We start from the raw sequence: 25,879 nt of genomic DNA on the forward strand, positions 1-25,879 counted from the left end.
CTCATATCATTGTAATCATGTGCAAGATATCTCAATAATGTAAGTTTAAAATGATATCATAAACAGGTATATACCGTCTATGCTGTACATTCTTATAGCGGTACAAACACGGCACAGTCAATTTCATTGCGATTGTCAAAAATGGAATCCATTAACTTCCATTTTACATGGATTTTTAAAACGTAAAATATGACTTATTAGAAATTAAAATCGGCATAATGAGCAACGTCACATTGATACGCCGAAAAAGTTAGGTCTCAGAAAAAATGGTGTTCGTATGCTCGAGGTGTTCTACTTTAAGTCTTTAAACCCTACGTTTTTGTGGATTACTTAAAATTGAATCCACTGGCATGATCTATCGGAATGAATACTTACTGTTGTAACTTTGTGATAAAAGTAAAGCGCTGTTCAACATAAAACTTTTTAATAAAACAGGTTTGAAACTGACGTCATATCAATCCAATATTTAAGATGACGTCATTAAATTCAATACAAAAAGACATCTGATTATTACCGTAGATAAAGCATTATCTAACTGCAGTGTATGTAAATTTTGAAAAAATTAAATTACAGTAACGGTTTTTAAAAGCCACATAATATTATGTGATTTTCGCCACCGTACAATGGCAAAAGAAGACCAGTGCATTGAACTGAGCCACGCCTGTACGTCTATCAGTTCATAGGAAATAGATATGTAGGCCTATGCATGTACCTACACTTGATGTCATTTTAAATGTTAAAACACTGGTATTTCTGTTGGCGAATTCTGAACACGATTCCGCTCAGCAATAACAAAATGGTGGGGCTAGTGTCAAAACTTCCGGAACACCCCCGCACGTATTAATGAATAAACAACGTATCCCATAAGCAACAAATGGTCACTCTAATGTATCAGAGTACAGTTGTGATTTGTTTTATTATTGTATCTTGTCATTATTATACAAGATTGAATTGACAAATTAAGAACAAAATTAATCTTTACATATATAGAGTACAATTAATATGACACGTATAACATGCATTATTTTAAAGAGTGTAAATTTTGTAAACTTTAATATTGATGGATAATACATTTCAACGTTGTACATAGTAAATGCCACTGAACATAAAAATAAGGCCAATATCACCAAGCTTACTCTGATATAACATATACAATGTAATAGTATATCACAGTTACTTTTCTCGTCTTCAGAAAACGCATATATCCCTTAATTGTGTGAATTTACTAGCATTCACTAAAATGTCTCCAAAACATAGACACTGCTTCCCTACATCCACATTCAACGTTTTACTGAGATAACTCAGATACAAAGGTCTCAAGAATATAAGATTCTTTCACTGGTTGTAGGTGCAGATGGGAATTTCCGGTCTCGAGGTAACTGTTTAGGCGGTTACAAGGCTCCAGCCGAGTGACCGGAGCCGAGTGACCGCGTAAACAGTTACCCGAGAGCCGGATATTCCCGTCTGCACCTACAGCCAGTGGTAGAATCTTTTTCTTGCATACCATATTAAACAAAGAAGAGTAAAAATGAATTCAAACAAATGATTTTCTCATAGCACTTTTTTCTTATAGTAGCGTATTAACAAAGAGCGGGAACTCAACGTCCGTAAACAGGAAGTACATCAAGACGTTACAGAGACGAAAACGACGTAAGAGTTCCGGTTTTGTTTTATCATCTGCAATGAAACGTTATGTTATTTCCTTAAAATAACGTTTTTTGAATCGAGAAATATGTTATAAGGAACAAAGAGGAGCTATCAAGGTATTGAATTTTATCCCGTTTTTATGAAAAACATTATTATTACTACACCCTTCTTCTGTACATATGTAGTTCGTTATACGTCATTTACAGCACGAGAGTCATCTTACACCCCGGGGTGTAACTGGAGTTTTCCAGCACCGGTGAAATCGCCAGAAATCCCCGTCTGGTATGCAAGAAATAACAACACCTGACGTGTTACCAAGAAGTGTATGAAAACTCTTCGTAAAGTAGTCCACCTTGCAGAAGTGTACATTATCTGAATACAAACTTTAGATATACTGTAAGTGTAATAATATTTGATATCTTTTTATTCTCGTTGATATTCGCGGATATTTCCACTCGCGAATTCATTGATATTTGCGAATATTTCCACTTGCGAATTCATTGACGCGCGAATTCATTGATATTTGCGAATAATTCCACTCGCGAATTCATTGATATTTGCGAATAATTCCAATCGCGAATTCAAAATGTTCGTTAATATTAATCTGCAGCATTAATTAAAACACAAGCACTCACGTTTCGCAAATTCTCAATACCGCGGATAAGGGTTCACGGAAATAACTGAATATGCAGTAGTTAGTTGATTGCTTACAAAATCATATTGATATAATCAGAACTGAGATAACTCATAAGCAGACAAAGCTTCATTTTGATCAGTCGATTGATCATATATGCTTCTATGATGAACTTGTTTGTCTCTGTGGTCATGATGCCCGTGGCTCGCTTTATGATGATGGTGACCATTTTTTTGACGGCCGTGTTCATGACTCCCTTTATGATTACTGTGACCGTCTGTATGTTCTCCGTTTCCGTGATTTGCATGATGTCCAGGACTATCTCTTTGATGACCATGCTCTTCATTGTGATGTCTATACCCATCATTGTGTTCACTATGCTTGTACATTTTATTATGATGGCCATGTTGTCCATGATGTTCCTTATGATGACTATGTCCGTCTGAATGTTGGCCGTGATGTTCCTTATGATGGCCATGTCCGTTTGATTGTTGGCCGTGATGCTCCCGATGATGACCATGTCCGTCTGAATGTTGGCCGCGGTGTTCCTTATGATGACCATGTCCGTCTGAATGTTGGCCATGATGTTCCCTATCATGACCATGACCGCCTGCTTTTTGGCCGTGATGTTCGCCATGATGTCCATGCCTATGATGCCCATATCCCTCACCATGATGCACATACGTTCCTCCATGTTTTTCATGCACCTGTTTATGCTTATTTTGTCGTCTCGTCCGTATACAAAATGTAATTCCCTTAATAAGCACAGCAAGAACAAACACAGCTGCCAGTCCCCATATAACACCAAGAATAATCACATTACTGTTTGAGTCTTGCCAAGCTCTCTCACGTCTTGCATCAGACTCTGAAACAGAACCACCGTTTGTTTTAAACTAGTCATACTTTTAAGGTCTGAACGTTTTCTATGAGCCTTCTTTTCATATAGTAAATTTTTGTTAAGGGATATTAACACCTGGAAAAAGCAAACATTCAGGCTGTCTTACCTAATGCACTTTGTGATTGATTTAACAAAATTATTGACAATTGACATAATGGGCTAAGTTCCGATTCCCAAACATTAGTGAATGCAATATTTTTTGTCATATTTTTTTCACTATACATTTATACATAACTTGAATTTGAGAATAGCGAGTATTAATGTCTGAATGTCTGTTTCGGAACCAGGTTTGTGATGGCAGATATAAAATGTTTGGAGAGCAAAGAAATCATATACCTTTGCAGGTCGGTCTGGTTGTGTAGTTCCATTGTCCGTTAGCTAAACAGGTCAGTGATGACTCGCCTTCTAACCTAAGACTTGGAGCGCAGCTAACAGTAACCTGAGTTCCTACACTCAAGTCATACTTGTTTGGTATGAGGTCGAACAAATTTGTCTTTGTGAAGACTGGAGGGGTCTGGTTATGTGAACTAAGTGCTTTACAGCCTGCAAAAATAAGCAAAAATTGAGTTATTAAACTTAGTTGTACATAAAATACGTTTCAACGAACAATTGTTAGTTGTGGGAAATAGAGCAGATATAACACATTTTGTACGAATTCGTTTAAAGAAATCACTGTATAATTCTAATCGAAATTGCTTTTCTCTCGGGTTGTCGAATTACTTCTTCGGTAGTATACCATAAACGTATGCATGTAATTATTATGATGTGAGTAAAGGTTTTATATAATATTAGGAAATATAGACACGCAAAGAAATGAGTTGATGGACTTAAGTAATTGTACTTAAGTCCATCAACTCATTTCTTATTTAAGAGATAATACAAATAATATTAAAATTTAAGTGTGTCTTAATTAATTTAAACACAACAAATGAGTCATCTAACTGATTTTGAGAGTTTATTAATTTATTAAAGATAAAAGGTAAGGGTAGATTCCCCGGAAGCACGGAGCACCCCAAACACCGCCCGCTTCTGTTGTACGCTATTTTAATGCTGTAAACGGTTAACTCCATATTTTGAGAGAAAAAAAAACAGCACCAAATCTACGAATATTGAACAGCATATAAAGCATGTATATAGCATTACAAAAGGATTATCAATATACTGAAATAGACATTGAATTTCGGAAAAGAATTGCATATAGGAGCCACATTTTTGAAGGGTTCAACGCCTGTGAAAACTAATCGTTTTCAAGAAATGTATAATATCTTTTTTTTTATACATTTACAAAATGTTCCAAATGAAATTTCACATAACTTTTTTAACATGGTTTTCAGCAATTGTTTACTTTTATTTCTTTATAAATAGCATTCATCTTAAGACGGCGTGTGGAGGGAGGGCGGCGGGACAACTTTTTGAGAATACAGCAAAAAATATTTAAAATAACTACATAAAAGTAATCATGAGTGCACATGGGTATACTCTATAATTTCTTTATCTCCTTTTATTTTTACATGGTGTTAACTTTTTTCCCACTTTTAGCGTCTTATCATGCAAAATGGATACATTTTTTGACATACAAAACAATTTTATAAACATAATTGAACGGGAAATAATGCAGTTGTTTTATGTATCTAAAGCTATTATTTCTGTTTTGTTATTGTTATCATTTGATAGGTCTGTAGAATTATACAAAAACAAGTGTAACATGTTTGTATGCATTTCATAAAAGAGAAAATAAAATTTAAAAAAATAATAAAAAAATCTTTTTGAGAATATTGTTTGTATCCATTCGTACCTGACAATTTGGTAAAACAATGTACTGGACAGGTAGATTGTTGGAAAAGATTGTTTACAAATAGTTCTGTGTTTTTTTTTTCTCTCACTATAATAGTACATGTAAACCAACATTTCTCGGTCGCGTGTTAAACTTATTGATAAACTTACGGTTATTATTTACAGTAAAACATGATTGCTCACAAATATCAGTATGCACTGACACTTATCATGTCTCAAATATCTCCTTACAAACCTCATTTGAGCCGTGCCATGGGAAAACCAACATAGTGGTTTTGCGACCAGCATGGATCCAGACCATCCGCGCAGTCTGGTCAGGATCCATATTGTTCGCTAACAGTTTCTCTAATTGCAATAGGCTTTGAAAGCGAACAGCATGGATCCTGAACAGACTGCGCGGATGGATCCATGCTGGTCGCAAAGCCACTATGTTGGTTTTCCCATGGCACGGCTCATTTAATAAAATAAATATGCAGCTATGTCTCATTCCTCGAGCTCATTCACCTATATCAATTGTGTGTATACTGCTGGTAAAATAAACCACAATGAAAATGATATATGACAGTAATTTGCTTATTAAAATATCTACTCACGTTTTAAAAAGTTTTATAAGATAAACAACGTATTGCAAAGACGTTGGTCAAATGACACGGATTTTTAGATTCTTGTTTACTAACGTATAATTTATTCTATTTGAAATCCACCAATGAAACCATGAAATTTAGCACTTTACTTTAAAATGTCTGTCTGTTACTTTAAAATCGAGATAATATTTGTTTGTTCCAGTGTAAGATCGTGATATCTTTCGCCGAGTGTATAACTAGAAACAGTGTTTTATCAGTGACCTAGTTTCGAGTGAAAATGTTTAATGTTTCCTTCAAAAATGAAAGACATTTTGATCTAACATGTACAAAACAAACACATTGTTTTTTTATTTCATGTTGTTTCCAGTGTATTTTTTTTTTTATCAAATATCTCCTATTTTGACCTCGCAACGTGACATGCAACATCATGACATCACGGATTTCTATTACATTTTGATCTGAATTAAATATTTTTCTTGTCAGAAATAATGTACATGATTGACTTTATTGACGTAAATGTTTGCTAACCGTTTCCCATATTAATCGACGTTCAGGTGTAGTGTCAAAAATATATGTTAAATAACCAGATATGTGTCAGTTTTTTTTTAACAAAAGTCATCCATTTAATAAACATTTGATAAAAATGTTACTAATAATTGAACAAGATTTTGTACTCAACGTGGCAACAAAAATATGCTTACCTGGCATCGTTTATAGTTATCCAGTCTGGTGCACAGATTGAGAACTTTATGTGTGTGCGTATATTACAATCTTTTAAGTTTTCTTAAGTTTTATTTACAAAAGAAAAAACAGGTGCAGTTACACATTTATTGGAGGGTATAAAAACTTCCTCATTCTGTCAAGCCCATTTGTATATGACATGCTTACGATATAACGTTTTAAACTTGTGTAATATTAAACCGGGTGCTATTCAACGTTATTAAGTTACCTGGCGTTTGTTTACACTAGCGTAGAACTTCTCAACCGTGAAGGATCTTTTAAAAAAAGCTATGAAATCTTGTACGCTTGAACGAACAATTCCCGTTTGCATTCGTTACAACACAAAATAAGATTATTGAACCTTACAATATACGATAACAACTTTTCAGACACATAGATTTTGATTATAAAAACACTTTTAAATGAAGAACACCTGTTGAATAGTACGAGCTGTGCTTTAACTTGCTTTCTATGTTATTATAGGAAGATATGTTGTAAAGCACTTGAACGGAAGGATTCTTTGCTCCCTCACAGAACGAATAAGCCCGAAGGAAGGTTATTTTTTTCTTTGTGGAAATATAGAAAGTGTATAAGGTTCTTCACACCTAGGACTTCTGATATTGTCGCAAAAATGTAATCAATGGTGCTAATTTTCCTCTGGGAAAATAGTTTGATTATAGCAAAGACAGCAGGGATATCAATCTTATAGTAATAAATATATTTTCATGCAAAAGTTGATTGAGGTAAAAGTATTCTTTTCTTGAATGGGATGAAGATCACTAGTCAATATTACTTCCACGAGGAAATAAAGGTACTTTTACCATTGATATACTACGTGGTTATCATCACCAGGCCATTACACTAACTTCTGTTGCAGAGTTATAAATTCTGTTTTACAGCCATTTTATAATTCAGTAATGATGAAGTACGTTTCTGGAAATGATTCTCTAGTGGCGATTGCTCAGGTAGTTCAAATGAGTATTGATTTTTGTAAACAACTTAAAGGTGGTCAATCACATTTAATCAACATTTAATGACATTTTTTACTTTTTGTATATTCTGGTAGAGAATTATTTAAGGAACAAAAAGACCGATTACATAGAGTTAGATTCTTATTTGAAATGTATATCTTATTATTTTTTATAAAATTTTGTAATTACTCCCCTTTAATATGAAAGTATATAAAAAGCTGGGTATTTCTTTTTATTTCGATACAGTGTCTAGTTTTACATTTGCATTTGATAGACATATCAACTATTGAACAATCTGAACCAACATGCAAGTTTTAAATCTGTGTGGAGCTTCTGAATTCATTTATTTCCAATCTATCTTGGTTGCGCAACCAAGATAGGCAAAGGGAGGTAATAATTATTTTTCAAACTTGCGTTTCTAATGAATTCCATCTAAATACATAATTTTTAATGTAAATATTTTACAAATATATTACAATATGTCTAATATTTATACATTTCCTTAGGCAAAGTATGTTTATCAAATTTATGCTTATGATACAATAACTCTATCTTGGTTGGGCAACCAGGATAGGAAAATGAAATTTTAAAAATACCTCCAGTGAAAATCTAATTTGCATTAAGTGAACATAAATGAGTGTAAATGATCAGATGCTAAAGTTTCGAACAAATCCGTTACATGGCCAAAATCTGATTATCCACCTTTAAGACACCAGACTGGAAACAAATACATTTCATTATTAAATACCGTCTCAGTTGTATACACTATTGATAAGCATTTCACCGCGTTTATATTCAACAATACCATTAAAGGCATACACAAAGAGATCAATAACTGTGTAGAAGTGGTTAAAAGATTAATGATTGATTTCTAGTGTTAGCCGCCAATAAAGCAGTCAATAAACAGTTACCCTAAACTGGTTGTTTTCATATTTCACTAAATATAGATATTTATCTGGAGCGGACAAGATGGAGGAAACAAGTTACTTGGATGCTTCACGGCTTCTGTCAGTAGACTATGAGGTCTTTGGACTCGTCCAAGGTGAATATATTTACTTACTACATAATCCGTGTACATAACATATATCAAGTTTACAATTAAACAATTCGAAATGTGTATCATTAAATTGTTTTGATATTGTGATATTAATAAGTTACAATACATTAGATGGATTTCAACTGAAGCTAGCTTTATTGATGTCTTAACTTTATTTTGCAGGTGTTTACTTCAGAAAGGTAATATTTTTTGTATTTTTGCTTTAAGCATAATTGTAAGCATACACGTAGCAACGATACATTGTATAAGCTGCCATACTGTGACATAATGTACTTTACTTTAAAAAAAACACGACTATGTGAATAATCTGATTCTAATAATTATATAAATATATAGTAGGGTTATTATAATAGTAGCTTGATCTGGGAAGCTGTATTCGGCTTGTGTGAATTTAGCCAGGTTGGATAACACGAGGCGCGCAAACGTCGAGTCTAATCCGGCCTGACAAAATCCACGAGGACAGAATACGAAATCCCAGATCTAGCTACTGTATTAATGACCCTTTTTAAATACCTAAACCTATTTATTTGTCGTTCTGTTACCGAAATCTTTAAGGATTTAACAGTTTAACGATGTAAAGTTTACTTGTAAAATACAAGCCGTATTCTTTTACAGAATTTATATAGGTTTATAATAAATACATATATTTCTTATGCGATTTTAAAGGATTTTCACAACTGAAGGCGAAATCCATGGAAAAGTTTCAATAGTAGTTAGATATCAGTATTCATTTCTTTTGTAGTATGCGTTGCAAGCAGCAAATAAACTTGGTGTGACTGGTTGTGTGAAAAATACAAGAACTGGCTCAATAAAAGGTGTGATACAAGGAAACAAAGCAAATGTAAAACTAATGTAAGTCGTGGATAACTTGAATAAATAGTTTTCAAAATTATATTTATTTATTCATTTATTTATTATTAACCATGTATGATCTAAATGAATTAAAGAACAAATAACAATAATGAGCAAACTAGTTGTTACCCCTTACAGTAAAATTTTGAAACCTATAACGCAACAAAATGTTTCAAAGCTTCATTATGGTGTTTTACCAAAGTTCACACTACTCCGCGGGCTCAACAAGTACGCTAGTTACTGAGATATGAGTACGGATCCAATAAAAAACCGAGTTTGTTGTTATTTTCCTTGCTTGCGTTCTATGCTTCCAAAGAATTTTTATTTTAGATTTTATTGGCCTACAACATCACTATCAGTGTTTGGTATAAAGCAAAACTTTTAATCTTATTTCAGGCAAGACTGGTTGTACAAAGAAGGAAGTCCAGAATGTGTAATTCAAGGATGCCAATTTCAGAATGAACGTGAGATAATCACCCTGGAGTTTAATCAGTTCAAAGTTGAACCAAGTGGCTGGTAATTGGCCATGGCGGCCTAATAATAATAACGTTAATTATATACTTTGAGTTTTATTCTATCTGGATATAATAATAGAATGTTACAGTATTATTACAAAGTGTTCAACTTCCAAGCAGTATTAAATTGAAATATAAAAACACATTTTTCCTGTTTTTCTATTCAAGTTAGAGAAAACATGTCCATATCTAATATATGTTTTGTTCAAAACAAAACCTGCTTTTGAAAATGAAAAAAACAACAACAAAAAACCGTTGAAATAACCTTACACGGCGACCACACAAAGCCAATACAGCTGTATAGCTATTCTAATTGCTCTCATATCTTGAATATCAGTGTACCCCACGCTTCATTTCCAAGATCAAATTTTATTGCAATTTTCGGCAAATCCTTGCCTTTGGCAATACATACTAAACATAATATATAAACCACTTGAATTTCAAATCTGACATACATACAAGTCACAAAAATGTACCAATGTAATAATACGATTCTAAATTTGTTACTGTAACACCAGATAAATGCTTTATCTATAAACTGACATAGTTGCAATATTTTACCTTAATTTTTCGTTGACCTTATATGGCAGAACTTCACTGAAAAGATACAGGTTTTATAAATGATGTGCAGGAAATATCTAAGCATCTGAAAGATGAACCGTAGTAAATTAGACGAGAAACAACAAGAAGGTCTTGATTTCATTCTTACATGTTCAAAGAAATATTTTGATAAAAGTTATGCTGGGCTTTATTCATCCGAGTATTAATGAACATGTGGCAATTTGACGTCAGTATTGAGGTCATTATGTTCTCTTACCGGTCCGCGCGTCAGCTGTTGTTTATCGCAGAATATACAGGTATTGACCTCTTCTTTGTTCAACCAGCAATCAAATCGAGCCATGTTTAAATGAGGTTTAATGTATAGTCGAAAATTTAAAAACAATCACAATACACATAAAATTACGGTTCACAATTTCGCTTTAAACAGTATTTGCTTTTATACATAAAGAGGAAAATGTAACAATATTCTTATATGATAACTTCAGACAACTTTATACATTATCATTACCTACAACTCTTATCAAACAGTACTGACTGTCGAAAGAACATATAGATGGTATTCTTTACAATAACGAATATTCCATGATTATTATATTTATCATTATTTTAATAGAAAACATGTATAAATGTCCTAAGACGTGTGTATTATATATTCATTATATACTACCGGCATTTGTATTGTAACTGAAAGATCTATATCAACATGTATTTGCCGATGGCATGACACGCGACACAATTTGCTTCTCAAGATCTCAACCGATGCTTTAACATCCATCAGCAAATCAACATACTTTTCTGTTCTAAAAGAGGCAGATATTATCTATTGTAACAGTTATATTGCATATTATCGAAGCCAGCTTTTACACCTGTTCTAAACGCGCAAAGTTGCAACAATTCTGTATGGCTTTGGTGTATGCACTAATCCAAATACACCGTCAACGCGTTCTAATGAAACTGCTTCATCATTTTGACTCTCCAAACGAAACCTTTGAACAAGAGCTCCTACAAACAGCAGCAATTCCATTCGTGCCAAAGATTCTCCAACACAATTGCGCTTTCCTGAAAATTAAAAAGAAATGGTATAAAGTTATGCTAGAAGATCACAATTTAAAAATACATATGAGCCGTGCCACGGGAAAACCAACATAGTGGCTTTGCGACCAGCATGGATCCAGACCAGCCTGCGCATCGGCGCAGTCTGGTCAGGATCCATGCTGTTCGCTAATGGTTTCTCTAATTACAATAGTCTTTGAAAGCGAACAGCATTGATCCTGACCAGACTGCGCGGATGCAAAAGCCACTATGTTGATTTTCCCATGGCGCGGCTCATATGTCTTATTGACAGAGCAATATACAGTATACTAAAAGCGATGTTGTACATTGTATCATGTGGTATGTATATGGAGAATATACCGCAATATCTTGTTATATATCAACAAAACACAAAGTAATCTGACATCCAAGCATACACAACTACTCACCTAGAAAAAACGCTATCATCTCTTCTCGCTTTCTTATGTTGCCATTTTCGTCAAGAAAACGTTCTGGTCTGAAGTTTTCGGGATCATGCCAGGTGTCTTGGTCATGCAGAGCAGAATACACATCTGGCATAATAAGCGCATATTTTGGAATAGTGAACCCTTTGAAGGTTAAATCTCTAGTTGTAGCATGGACTCCGCTCGATATCGTTATAGTGCAATACCTGAATGTGAAAAAGTAGAAAAGGAAATCACTGCTTTACAACAAATCACATGAAACATGAAACAAAATGTCAATGCATTAATGACACTACTGCACTAGGAATATGTTAAGAACAGGAATGCCTTACCATAAGTGTATAAACTCACTGAACGACATTTATAAATCCAACCAAAGCTGAAACAGGACATTCCAGTTTGAAATCTAAGATAATAGCCGGTCACGAAGGCAGCAATTTTAGTGCTTACGACGTCACTTGCACCGCCAAAATATATTTTTATCAAATGCCATTTAAAACATGTATTTCCATAGGAATCTTAGTTTAAGATGTTAAACATGATAACATATAACGATGTTATAGATAAATTAGAGATATTTTGTCTCAGGATATTGGAACTTAAGTTCAAATAAATAAATGTATTTAAAATAAATCATTCAGTCGTTTTATTTCTATTTTGATCAAGTATTGAAATGTTCTCAGCCTACCCCCTTCTTAGTATTCAATGATTGACGAAGACCTGGAAGAAAGATTTAACAAGACCAAAGTTAGATTTTACTTTGTATGTTGACATATCCTTAATGGTTTAATATGATGAATTAATCTTACCTTAATACTTCCAAATAAAAAGCTTCAATGTATCCTAATGAGGTTTTGTCCATAGTAGATGGCAGTCTCTCATTTCCGATCCTAGAGGATATAATCTCGTACATTTCCTCTTGCATTTCGGGAAACTGAACAAGACAAACTATTGCCCATCTTAATGCTGCAGTCGTTGTATGTGAGCCAGCAATAAACAAATCTCCAATCATTCCCGACAGCTCCTCAACTGAAATAAAAACAATTTAATAATGCAGCAGATGTTTGTCATAATTGACACTCTGAATCAAAAGAAGGTAAGTTTTCCTAATCCAGCGGATATTCTTGTGTAATCTAAATTCGTTAAGATAATAATTCATCATATTGTCATATTGTGCATAAAAATGTACTTAACTTGTTAATATACTAGACAGGTTCCAAGTATTGAAAAATAAAATCTTTGAAAACATCCTTCAGAAGCATAGAACGCACAAGAGATATAATAGCAGTCTCTGTTTGATTGAGTCTGTTCATGAAAGGTAATGCACCATAGCACCGGCGTAAGCGAAATTCTATTATAGAAAACAAATGAATATACTGCATATATAAAGATAAAGGAACAGAAAATATAAGAAAACTTGAGTCCGAGTATCGGGGAACTTTCTACAGCCCCAACACGGCAAGATAAGACCGCTATTTTGATAGTAAATACATTCTGTGAAAAGATCCTTTGTATATATAGAACGCAACAAAACAACAAAATAGCAGACTCGGATTGATTGAGTCTGTTCAATTGTTTGTAAGTTTGAAGATTTGATGACAGTATTAACTTTAACATTGTATGTTCAATAGAATTATTTGGCCGAAGCTTGTAATTTTGTAAACGGTTGAATTCGTCTTCCCCGTTCCGTGAAATTCTTGCACTACTTAAACCTCTGAATAGTTCTACAAGATATCTTTTGAGAAAAGAAATGGAACAAAAGACATTAGCAGTGAGTCTGTGCATGAAAGTGCAACAGAGTCATGTTTTAATAAACAGACCATTCCTCTGAAAAACTTTTAAATGGAGAGGCCAGAAATAGGAACACAACAGAGTTTAAGTATTCGGTTCAGGCAAACAATATTATTTCATAATTGAGGGCTTCCTCTTCACTACCCCTGTTATTACAAAAGTGCATCCAAACCTTCTTTTTGTCATAAGTATGCTGTACAAAGCACACAACTAAAACTGTATGCCCGCTTTCATTTTTTATGATATTCGAATCATATAATAATATTCTTTTAAAGATATGAATAATTGTGCTGAACAAATCAGATATGTAGAAATGCAATTCTTAGTGTTTGGAATGAGATGACTACTTTAAGAACAGGTTTGGCAAATTTTCCTTAATTGCATGGCATGGTTAGTTAAGTTACGGAAACCGTACTACTTAATTACGGAAGGTCTGTGTGTCTAACAGTTGACCGCCCGTGTATGAAATAATGCACCGAAATGGCATTTTGATTCTTCTTCTACCACTTAAAACTGAAAAGTCTTTTTGTTTCCCCAAAACCAATGAAAGAGACCTTAACCAATTCATACGTTCATAGTCGTGCATTTCTATTAACAAAAAGCCTTACAGCACATTGTAGTTGTTTCCCCATTGGTTTCCTTTCTCTTCATTTCCTTAATATAAGCACTTGTCAGATCATCTATTTCGTTTTCGTCATACTCCCTCACATGTTCGTCAATGATATCGTCAACATACTCAAATATTTTATCAGCATTGCTAATCATTTTCTTGCACTTTAGAGGATCACCTGGAAATTCAGCTAACCATGGCATGAGGTTTGCGAGTCCAGCAGCAGATCTGAAATTTATTAAAGATAAAGAAATGGGAAGTATTCGGAATATTAATGTGGAAATAAAAGATAATGAGTGATGATACCAAATAGTCAAGATCTTTCTTTGCGTGGTTGGTTTATTATTTAATTTTAGATGCGCAGGCATTGAACCCCCCGAAAGCACAGTAAACAATTTGTTTGTTTTTGTTTTGGCGCCGTTTTAACAGTATTTCAGCTATGTAACGGCGGTCACTTAACCTAACCAGTGTTCCTGAATTTTGTACGAGAACTAACCTGATCTGTGCAAGTAACTACCAACTTCCCCACATTCGTAGATCTGCGCTCTCCTTACTAAGCTAAGCTGGCGGGCTACAACAGTTATGCATTTGAAAGGTTCGGACTTATAAAACAGATTATATGAAGATCAGGACAAAAATATAAAAGGCGAAAACTTACTCCATGTTCTCGTCAAATAGCCTGATCATCCCTAAGAATCGCTGATCATCATGTTTAAACTGGCCTTTGAACAAAATGAAGCATATGATATTCGCTATGTGTGTGCTGATGATATCCTTTGGGTCAAAGGGATCTCCTTTGTGAGCCTCAATTTCAGATAAGAAAGATTCAACTTCTTCGTGGATCTTTCCCTCAAGTTTGCTTTTCCCCATTCCAAAATCTTTTAAGGTACTTAAAGCAAACCGACGATGTTCCCTCCAACGCTCCCCATTCGCAAGTGTAAAACCTGGAAAGTGAAGAGTACAAACATTATTTACAACGCATAAATGGCTGTTGGTAAGTTCTGCCTTATGTCAGGAAATATTCATGTTATAACTGATATATCATTACATACGTGTTCTGAATAAAAAATTGAGCAAAACTAAATACTTTAACTAAATTAACTTGAAAAAAAAATAATCGTGATCGCTTAAGTCCAGCTTTTTACTTTAGCCAAAAGACATCTGTACCGTTTTCTCTTGATGGAAGTTTTCTTACAATTGAAAAAATGTTTTAGTAACGTATTAATAACGTAGCAGAAGCTTATCTTACCTCTATGGAACACAGTAAAAATCGCATGTATGACCAAACAAAAAGGCTTGAAATTAGAGACGGTTGCCTACAACTCATATCATACAAGTTTTATTATATCACAAAACTCACCTCGGTTTCTTGTAGCAATATCTGTTATATAAAGACTTGGTCGGTCGGCGAACAACTCTCCATTTTTAAGAAAGGCTTCTCTCAAAGTCTCATATCCCGATATCACAATTGTCAGCCTTCCACCAAAATACAACGTGAATACATCGCCAAGTTGTTTCCGGTATTTTCTGAACGGTTTTCTCATGTCATGCTCCAATAAGTGTAAATGTCCAATCAACGGAAGTTTAAAATTCGGTGACGGTGGTAAAGGAGGGTTATACCGCTTTGAGAAGAATATGTAGTGTAACAGTATACAAACAGTGATAACCAAAATAAACGAAGTTATTGATAACTGTGTTAAATAACTAAAAATATCGTAAACGAATTGACAAGCCATAACTGAACGAGCTCAAATCGTTTTTTAAATCCCTCATATATATTTGCAAATTTAAATTGTCATTGAATTTCGTCAGTTTGTGACAACTTGTAACAAACATATATATTTCGTCAGTCATGACCTATTACCCGAAACGGTCAATGCTTTTACGCCCTTCATTGAGTGACAATATATGTAAATCGTGTAATAAGATATTAAATGTAGTAAATAAACTACATGTATTTGTAAAGAAATTGAAATATTCCATGTAATTAAATCCTTTTTAAAGATCCTACGACAGTCATGTTCTTTGACCTACTTGCTAATATAAATAAACGCATTTAAACAAGTACACAGAAATAGCGGTCCTTACGATAAATAAAAAACAAATGATAATGCGGTATCAGCAAATAAACATTAATTCGAAATTTCAAACGTGTACAAAAATAAATAGCTGATCCGATTGTTAAACTAATACACCATAAAATATATAAAATTGATATTATCTTAATTATCGTTTGCTGTACGAGTTCCGTTTTTACATGGTCAACATAACATTTATATAGTTAAAAATGTCATTCAGCAGAAATACTTGCAGCAGATGTCGGCAAAGATTGAACAATTAACCGTTCCTGGTATGGAACATCTTCCTGTTTTACTGGTGAAAATCATTGATTCGTTTTTAATCGTATAGCTTTATGTTTTTTTTTATATTTTTTATTGTAATAAAATGAATTATTCAGACATATTTTAGCAGATCCCAAATTAAAACAAGTTAAAGCATAGCAAAAGTTCCTTCTAGGGCTCAACTATATAAATATATGATCATATATTATATTTTTCTTAGTTATATTGTAATAAAATAAATTATTCAGACAGATTTTAGCAGATCCCAAATTAAATATATTTTGAAAATATAGTGTCGTTTTTCTTAGTTCGATGAGACACAGCCGGAAAGGTTTCTAGTATACCGTGATAAAATAGAACATTTATTTTTCTAAACATACGTTTGTTGGAAAAAGTGTGAATGCCTAGACAGAAAAACACTACGCATCGTGACATTTTCCCATACAATTTGTTAGCTACTGTAATTGAAAAGGATTCATAGTGATTCTCTGTTTTTGTGACCATATCGTTAAATAAGAACATCAATTTTGGGATATATGCAGCCATAAATATATGCAGCACCTCATTGTTTCATAATTGTAATATATTTTCAAACACTTCTGTATCTAGATGCATTGGCCGAAAGGGCAACGACGCTTTCCTAATGGGGTAGAGGCCTTCGGGTCGATCCCTGGCTACTTCAACAGGGGTGTGTCTTTAGGCAAGGCACTTAATCGTGAAGTCCAACAGTAAATGGACATCTAGAAATTGCTGAAGGTAATTGGTTTTAACTGTTTTTAAATTAGGTCGTCTCTCAAAAGCTCTACAGAGGTTATTAATATTGTTTCAAAAAGCACGGTAAATAAAATCTATTTTTACTTCATCCTTATATATTTTCAGAAGAAAGAAGGAAACATTTCCGTACGTTTTACTCGTTTACAAATCAACACAGTGCACGTTAAACGTGTTTGAGGTAATGATAGCGCTTACAGTCAGACCACACGCAAAATAGTTCATTTCGCACTTAACCCCACTATGTTCTAAACTAACAGGACAATGAACAAATATTATCCCCGCAAGGTGAATTCCAGATATACAAAATGGTTACAAAGGGAAATGAAGACTTGAGTGTGTAAATAATAACAATAATAATATAAAATACAAAATAACTATATTACAGTGTCAAATTACAGGCAGTCTGTTTTGCGCAGGTCGAGTCTCGTTGCGTGTACGCTACTCTGTACTACAAAACAGTCTGTTTTTACCTTTCTATTTAAACTAAATGTAAAGTCTATTATTTAAAAAAGTATCAAAATATACATTTTCTGTTTAAAATAACTGTATCACTGTTTGTTATGATTAACATTATCACAGATAAATGTCTAAGAAGAGTCTACTCAATAACATATATATGCAGTTGAAACTCGATACATCGAGCTAGCTTATCTCAAAACTCGGGCTTTATCGAAGACATTTTCAAGTCCCGTCCCGTCTCGAGAACACGTGCACAAAATATCATTTCAAGTCAAATTTCGGTTATCTCGAAGCAAAACGCTCGGTCCAGTGGAATTCGAAACACCGCGTTTCAACTGTGTATGTTCTTTTTTATAGTAACAGAAAGATAATAATACATCTATATATATATAATAATGATTTCTTCATGTTATTTAAGTGTAAGTCTTTTCAGGTTGTCGCACAACATGAAGCCATAGTACGTAGTATATGTTCGTCCTAAAATATTGATAACAACTAATTATTCCTGCTTCTTCAGACATAGATTTGATGCGAAGCATAGAGAATTTATATTGATTTTATTAAAATATGAAAGTTGCTGTTAAAAAATGTAACGTATTTATATCAAATCTGTCTTCTATATAAAAGTAGTGCGTTATAAATCTTAATATAAAATTCATCTATGTTCTAAACGCGGAGAGTTGCAACAATTCTGTACGGTCTCGGTGTATGCACTAATCCAAATACACCGTCAACGCGTTCCAATGAAACTGCTTCGTCAATTGGACTCTCCAAACGAAACCTTTGTACAAGCGCTCCTACAAACAGCAGCAAATCCATTCGTGCCAAAGATTCTCCGACATAATTCCGTTTTCCTGAAAATTAAAAAGTAGTATGAGGTTATGCTAGATGATCACAAAAAAGTAAAGTAATCTAACATACAAGCATACATAACAACTCACCTAGGAAAAACGCTATCATCTCTTCTCGCTTTCTTATGTTGCCATTATCATCAAGAAAACGTTCTGGTCTGAAGTTTTCGGGATCATGCCAGGTGTCTTGGTCATGCAGAGCAGAATACACATCTGGCATAATAAGCGCATGTTTTGGAATAGTGAACCCTTTGAAGGTCAAATCTCTGCTTGTAGCATGGACTCCGCTCGATATTGTTATAGTGCAATACCTGAATGTGAAAAAGTAGAAATGGAAATCACTGCTTTACAACAAATCACATGAAATATGAAACAAAATGTCAATGCATTAATGACATTACTGCACTAGGAATATGTTAAGAACAGGAATGCCTAACCATAAGCGTATGAACTCACTGAACGACATTAATAAATTCAACCACTATTGAAATAGGACATGCCAGTTTGAAATCTAAAAAATAGCCGGTCATGAAGGCAGCAATTTTAGTGCTTACGACGTCACTTGCACCGTCAAGTTATATCTTTTTTTTATCAAATACCCTTTAAAATATGTATTTCCATAGGAATCTTTGTTTAAGATGTAAAGCATGATAACATATAATGGTCTATTTGATAAAATAGAGATATTTTGTCTCAGGATATTGGATCTTAAGTTCTAATAAATAAATGTACCTAAAATAATTCAATCAGCCGTTTTATTTCTATTTTGATAAAATATTGAAATGTTCCCAGATTTATCCCTTCCTAGTATTTAATGAGTGACGAAGACCTGGAAGAAAGAATTAACAAGGGCAAAGTTACCTTTCCCTTTATATATTGACATGCCCTTAATGGTTTAATATGATGAATTAATCTTACCTTAATACTTCCAAATAAAAAGCTTCAAGGTATCCTAAAGAGGTTTTGTCCATAGCAGATGGCAGTCTGTCATTTCCGATCCTAGACGATATAATCTCGTACATTTTCTCTTGCATTTCGGGAAACTGAACAAGACACACTATTGCCCATCTTATTGCTGCAGTCGTTGTATGTGAGCCAGCAATAAACAGATTTCCAATCATTCCCGACATCTCCTCAACTGAAATAAAAACAAGAGGGTCATGATGGCCCTATATCGCTCACCAGAGTTGATCTGGCCTACTGGCCTAGTTTTTGATACCTCATGACCCAGTTTCAAACTTGACCTAGAGATCATAAAGACAAACATTCTGACCAAATTTCATAAAGAAAAGGTCACAACTGTGGCCTCTAGAGTGTTCACAAGCTTTTCCTTTCGTTTGACCAGGTGACCTAGTTTTTGATCCCACATGACCCAGATTCAAGCTTGACCTAGAGCTCACCAGGACAAACATTCTGACCAAGTCTCATAAAGATTTAGTCACACTGTGGCCACTAAAGTGTTCTCAAGCTTTTCCTATGATCTGGCCTACCGACCTATTTTTGACCCCACATGACCAAGATTCAAATTTTTTTAGAGATTAGCAAGACATATATTCTGACCAAATTTCATAATATTGGGTCACAACTGTGGCCTCTAGGATGTTCACAAGCTTTCCATTTAATCTAGCCTACCAACCTAGTTTTTGATCCCACATGATCCAGATTCGAACCTGACCTAAAGATCATCAAGACAAATATTCTGACCAAATTTCATCCAGATTCGAACTTGACCTAGACATCATCAAGGAAATCATTCTGTTAAATTGTGGTCTCTAAAGTGTTAATAAGATTTTCCATTGATCTGACCTAGTGACCTAGTTTCTGACCCCACACAGCCTAGTTTCGATCTTGACCTAGAGACAAACATTCTAACCAAGATTCAGAAAGATTGAGTCATAATTGTGGCCTGTAGAGTGTTCACAAGCTTTTCCTGTGATCTGGCCTACTGACCTAGGTTTTGACTCGACATGACCCAGTTTCGAACTTGACTTAAAGATTATCAAGACAAACATTCTGACCATGATTAATAAAGATTGGGTCACAACTGTGACCTCTAGAGTGTTCACAAGCTTTTCCTTTGCTCTGGCCTACTGACCTAGTTTTTGTCCCCACATGACCCAGTTTCGAACTTGACCTAGAGATCACCAAGACAAACATTCTGACCAAGTTTCATAAATATTGGATCACAACTGTTTAGAGTGTTCACAAGGCAAATGTTGTCACACGACGCAGGACGCACGCCGACGGACGCTGGACAATGTCAGGTCACAATAGCTCACCTTGAGCACTTCGTGCTCTGGTGAGCTAACAATTTAATAATGCCACAGATGTTTTCATAAATCACACTCTGAATCAGAGGAAGGTGAGTTTTCTTAATCCAGTTGATATTCTTGTGTAATCTAAATTCGTTAAGACTTTTTACAGCCCCAACACGGCATGTTGAGACCGCTGTTGTGATAGTAGATAAAATCTGTGATAAAATCTGTGAAAAGATCCTTTGGATATATAGAACGCAACCAGGCAATAATATTTGCTGGCTTAAACATTGTATGTTCAATAGAATTATTTTGGCCCAAGCTTGTAATTTTGTAAGCGGTTGAATTTGTCTTCCCCATTCCATGAAAATCTTGCACTACTGTAAAATCATTTTTATTCGCGTAGGACGGATTTTCGCGTATTTCGCGCTAGGACCGATGCGCGAATTTAAGACCACGCTATTATCATTTTTTGATTATATTTTTCCCTTTCTAAAATTGAAAATGCGCGAATTTAAGCCCGCGCGAAACAGTCCTTCTTCACGTTTGCGCGAAATTTCATGCCAGCGAATTTAAATGATTTCACAGTACTTAAATCTTTGAATTGTTCTAGAAGAGATCCTTTGAGAAATGAAATAGAACAAAAGACATTAGCAGTGAGTCTGCTTATGAGAGGTAATGAAAGTGCAACGGACTCTTGCTTTAATAATCGGACTATTCTTCTGAAAGAACTTTAAATGTAAGGGATAGAAATAGAAAAACTACTGAGTTTAAGTATTCGGTTCAGGCAAACAATATTATTTCATAATTGAGGGCTTCCTCTTCACGACCCCTGTTATTACAGCGTGCATCCAAACCTTCTGCTTTGTCATAAATATGCTGCACAAAGCAAAAACCTGAAATTGTATGCCCGCAGTTTTTATTTGGAGTTTCATTTTTATGATAATGAAATAATACAATAATGTTTTTTAGATGATATACATAATTGTGCTGAACAAATCAGACATGTAGAAATGCAGTTCATAGTGTATGGAAGGATATGACTTCTTGACAAATTTCTCTTAATTGCATAGCATGGTTAGTACAGTTACGGAAACCATCCTACTTAATCACGAAAGGTCTGTGTCTTTTTGTTTCCCCAACCCCCCCCCCCCCCCAAAAAAAAGAGACCTAAACCAATTTATACGTTCAAAGTAATGCATTTCTGTTAACAATATATCAATTGAAAAAGGCTTACAGCACACTGTAGTTGTTTCCCCATTGGCTTCCTTTCTTTTCATTTCCTTAATATAAGCACTTGTCAGATCATCTATTTCGCTTTCGTCATACTCCCTCACATGTTCATCAATGATATCGTCAACATACTCATATACTTTATCAGCATTGCTAATCATTTTCTTGCATTTTAGCGGATCACCTGGAAATTCAGCTAACCATGGCATGAGGTTTGCGAGACCAGCAGCAGATCTGAAATTTATAAATGATAAAGAAATGGGAAGTATTCGTAAATTTAGAGTTAAAATAACAACAACAAACAATGAGTGATGATATCAAATAGTCAAGATCTTCGCGTGGTTCATCATTTAATTTTAGATGCGAAGACATTGAACCACCCGGGCATTAGATATCTATGTACCCTGTATGAATAAATCACAGTAAACAATTTGTTTGTTTGTTTGTTTTGGTTTGGACGCATTTTTAACAGTATTTCAGCTTATTATGTAACGGTGGGCAGTTTACCTAACCAGTGTTCCTGGATTCTGTACGAGTACTAACCTGTTCTCCGCACTTAACTACCAACTTCCTCACATGAATCAGAGGTGGATGACAAATGATTTCAGACAAAATGTCTTCTATCAAATCGTCACGGAGAACATGCGCCTCACCTGGAGATCGAACTCATGACCCCGCGATCCTTAGATCTGCGCTCTCCTCACTGAGCTAAGCTGGCGGGCTATAATAGTTATGCATTTGAAAGGTTGAATACCGGGACAAAATATACAAGGCGAAAACTTACTCCATGTTCTCGTCAAATAGCCTGATCATCCCTAAGAATCGCTGATCATCATGTTTAATCTGGCCTTTGAACAAAATGAAGCATATGATATTCGCTATGTGTTTGCTGATGATATCCTTTGGGTCAAAGGGTTCTTCTTTGTGGGCCTCAATTTCAGATAAGAAAGATTCAACTTCTTCGTGGATCTTTCCCTCAAGTTTGCTTTTCCCCATTCCAAAATCTTTTAAGGTACTTAAAGCAAACCGACGATGCTTCCTCCAACGTTCCCCATTCGCAAGTGTAAAGCCTTGAAAGTGAAGAGTACAAACATTATTTAGAAAGCATAAATGGCTGTTGGTAAGTTCTGCCTTATGTCAGGAAATATTCATGTTACAACTGATATATCATTACATACGTGTTCTGAAACAAAAATTGAGCAAACTAAAATAACTTGAAAAAATTATCATGACCGCACTGAAGTCCAGCTTTTTACTTTAGCCAAAAGACATCTGTACCATTTTCTATTGATGGAAATTTTCTTACAATAAAAAAATGTTTTAGTAACTGTATTAAGAACATAGGTGAAGCTTATTTTGTCTCTGTGAAACACAGCTTCAAATTCGGGAAGGTTGTCTACAACTCATATCATACAAGTCTTATTATATCGCAAAACTCACCTCGATTTTTTGTAGCAATATCTGTTATATAAAGACTTGGTCGGTCGGCGAACAACTCTCCATTTTTAACATAGGCTTGTCTCAAAGTCTCATATCCCGATATCACAATTGTCAGCCTTCCACCAAAATACAACGTGAAGACATCGCCAAGTTGTTTCCGGTATTTTCTGAACGGTTTTCTCATGTCATGCTCCAATAAATGTAAATGTCCAATCAACGGAAGTTTAAAATTCGGTGACGGTGGTAAAGGAGGGTTATACCGCTTTGAGCGGAATATGTAGTGTAACAGTATACAAAAGTGATAACCAAAATAAACGATGTTATTGATAACTGTGTAAAATAACTAAAAATATCGTAAAAGAATTGAAAAATCATAACAGAACGAGCTCAAATCTTTTTAAATCCCTCATATATATTTTCAGATTTTAATAGTCGTTGAATTTCGTCAGTTTGGGACAACTTGTAACGAACATATATACTTCGTCAGTCATGACCTATTACCCGAAACGGTCATTGCTTTTACGACCTTCATTGAGTGACAATATATGTAAATCGTGTAATAAGATATTAAATGTAGTTAATAAACTATCTATAAAGAAATGAATATATTCCATGTAATTAAATCCTTTTTAAAGATCCCACGATAGTCATGTTCTTTGACCTACTTGCAAATATAAATATACACATTTGAACAAGTACACAGTAATAGCAGTCGTTACGGTAAATAAAAAAATCTGATAATGCGTTATTGGCAAATAAACATTTATTCGAAATTTCAAACGTGTATAGAAATAAATAAAATCCGATTGTTAAACTAATACACCATAAATTTATATTATCTTATCGTTTGCTGTACGAGTTCCGTTTTTACATGGTCAATTTTACACTTATAGGTTAAAAATGTCATTCAGTAGAAATACTTGCAGTAGATGTTGGTAAAGCTTGAACAATTAACCATTCCTGGTATTGAACATCGTCCTGTTTTACTGGTGAAAATCATTGATTCGTTTTTTAATCGCGTGTATAGCTTTAAGTTTTTTTTTTATTTTTTATTGTAATAAAATGAATTATTCAGACATATTTTAGCAGATCCCAAATTAAAACAAGTTAAAGCATAGCAAAAGTTCCTTCTAGGGCTCAACTATATAAATATATGATCATCTTGTAACATTTTGATTGCAATGTCTGTTTTAAATATTGGTCATCAGTGTGTGGAACCCCAGGATCGGACACAAAGACAAGACCATTCTACCTTATATTATTGAAATTCCGTATCCCTCTGTTTAATCAGGGAGTCAGTGGCGCAGTGGTTAGCAGTTTTGACTACAACGACAGCGATCCTGGTTCGATTCCCGGACCCGGATCAATTCCCGGTTGCGACTGATATCCCGACTAGTATTCAGTGCTGGGTGATTTACTTTACTTAGTACTGTTTCCAACAGTATCGGTCTAGACTGGGGAGGTAAATATGACGCCCGCCGTGGGCTCGGCTGGAAAAAAGTTGGTTCATCCATTCCAGGTGGGGACTTTCGTCGACTACCTATGTTAAATAGCGCCCCTAGTGGCTTTACATGTTGGACCAAGTGGGCGTTCATTTCTGTACCAAAATACACAAAAAATAAAACACTCAAATTTTGAAAAAAAAAACTATGTTGTTTTATACTGCCAAAAAAATGTCAAGTAAGTATTTACGCTGGTTATTTAACATAAATTGTTAAATCCAACAACAAAGTAAATCCGTTACCACTTCCAGTTGAGTAAATTCTTATCCCTTGTTATATTTGGTATCATGAAGGTAAGTTGCCGGCAACTGTCTAAAACAAATGTTAAATTTTGGTAAAGTAGGCTTGCATGTATAGGACGCACACTTATGTTATTGTTGTTTTTTTTCTCACTTATCACGAGCAGTCAAAATAAGATGTTGTGCGATCGAAATAAGGAGCCGCGAGCTCGAGATAAGATGTCGAGCTCTCGAGATAAGATTACGTGTGATCGAGATAAGAAATCGTGCTCTCGAAAAGAGTTGTCGTGCAATCGAGATGTGATGTCGTGAACTCGCGATTAGATGTCATGCGCTCAAAACACGCCAGTGCGACACGGCGCATGACAGTATGACACGACATACGACAATGCGACACGACGCGCGACACTGATGTCACGATGTCACGTCGTATTGTCGCCCGTCGTATCGTGAGTCGAGCGTCGCACCGTCGCACCATGTTGTGTAACAGGCACGGATCGTGGCCCGGGTCGAGCCCCAACCCACAGTTTGCTGAAAAGTGACCTATACTCATCAAAGTTGCACCCAACTATCTTGAAATAATGTTTTCTCAAAATTTAGACCCAAAACGCACCAGAGGCCAACATTTCATAACTATATTTCAAAATTTCCCAG

The 25,879-nt window shown here is 34.7% G+C and overlaps 4 protein-coding genes across 5 annotated transcripts; 1 reads left to right on the plus strand and 3 right to left on the minus strand.

The window, feature by feature from the left end:
• Positions 1-897: 897 nt before the first annotated feature.
• On the minus strand, positions 898-6,448 carry LOC123525219 (histidine-rich glycoprotein-like). Its single transcript, XM_045304091.2, has 3 exons — positions 6,259-6,448; positions 3,516-3,722; positions 898-3,146 (listed from the first exon to the last, which is right to left on the minus strand). The coding sequence occupies exons 1-3, from the start codon at positions 6,263-6,265 to the stop codon at positions 2,377-2,379; spliced, it is 984 nt and encodes a 327-aa protein (XP_045160026.1). The 5' UTR covers positions 6,266-6,448; the 3' UTR covers positions 898-2,376.
• A 228-nt stretch (positions 6,449-6,676) lies between these two features.
• On the plus strand, positions 6,677-9,815 carry LOC123525227 (acylphosphatase-1-like). 2 transcript variants are annotated; one of them, XM_045304108.2, is made up of 5 exons: positions 6,677-6,832; positions 8,196-8,290; positions 8,468-8,484; positions 9,048-9,157; positions 9,554-9,815. In XM_045304108.2, exons 2-5 carry the CDS (start codon positions 8,218-8,220, stop codon positions 9,675-9,677), a joined length of 324 nt encoding a protein of 107 aa, XP_045160043.1. In that variant the 5' UTR covers positions 6,677-6,832; positions 8,196-8,217; the 3' UTR covers positions 9,678-9,815. The 2 variants fall into 2 exon arrangements, with proteins under 2 accessions (XP_045160043.1, XP_045160036.1); XM_045304101.2 differs by having other exon boundaries at positions 6,680-6,826; positions 8,194-8,290.
• A 755-nt stretch (positions 9,816-10,570) lies between these two features.
• LOC123525211 (cytochrome P450 2C23-like) lies at positions 10,571-16,270 on the minus strand. The gene is made up of 6 exons (XM_045304080.2): positions 15,491-16,270; positions 14,789-15,074; positions 14,129-14,358; positions 12,539-12,758; positions 11,715-11,935; positions 10,571-11,292 (listed from the first exon to the last, which is right to left on the minus strand). Exons 1-6 carry the CDS (start codon positions 15,864-15,866, stop codon positions 11,105-11,107), a joined length of 1,521 nt encoding a protein of 506 aa, XP_045160015.2. The 5' UTR covers positions 15,867-16,270; the 3' UTR covers positions 10,571-11,104.
• A 407-nt stretch (positions 16,271-16,677) lies between these two features.
• Positions 16,678-24,208, minus strand: LOC123545230 (vitamin D 25-hydroxylase-like). Its single transcript, XM_053521114.1, has 6 exons — positions 23,485-24,208; positions 22,829-23,114; positions 22,049-22,278; positions 19,475-19,694; positions 18,647-18,867; positions 16,678-18,559 (listed from the first exon to the last, which is right to left on the minus strand). The coding sequence occupies exons 1-6, from the start codon at positions 23,666-23,668 to the stop codon at positions 18,372-18,374; spliced, it is 1,329 nt and encodes a 442-aa protein (XP_053377089.1). The 5' UTR covers positions 23,669-24,208; the 3' UTR covers positions 16,678-18,371.
• Positions 24,209-25,879: the final 1,671 nt, after the last annotated feature.

Source organism: Mercenaria mercenaria, chromosome 1 (genome assembly GCF_021730395.1).
Source record: "Mercenaria mercenaria strain notata chromosome 1, MADL_Memer_1, whole genome shotgun sequence".
Classification (NCBI taxonomy): Eukaryota; Metazoa; Mollusca; class Bivalvia; order Venerida; family Veneridae; genus Mercenaria; species Mercenaria mercenaria.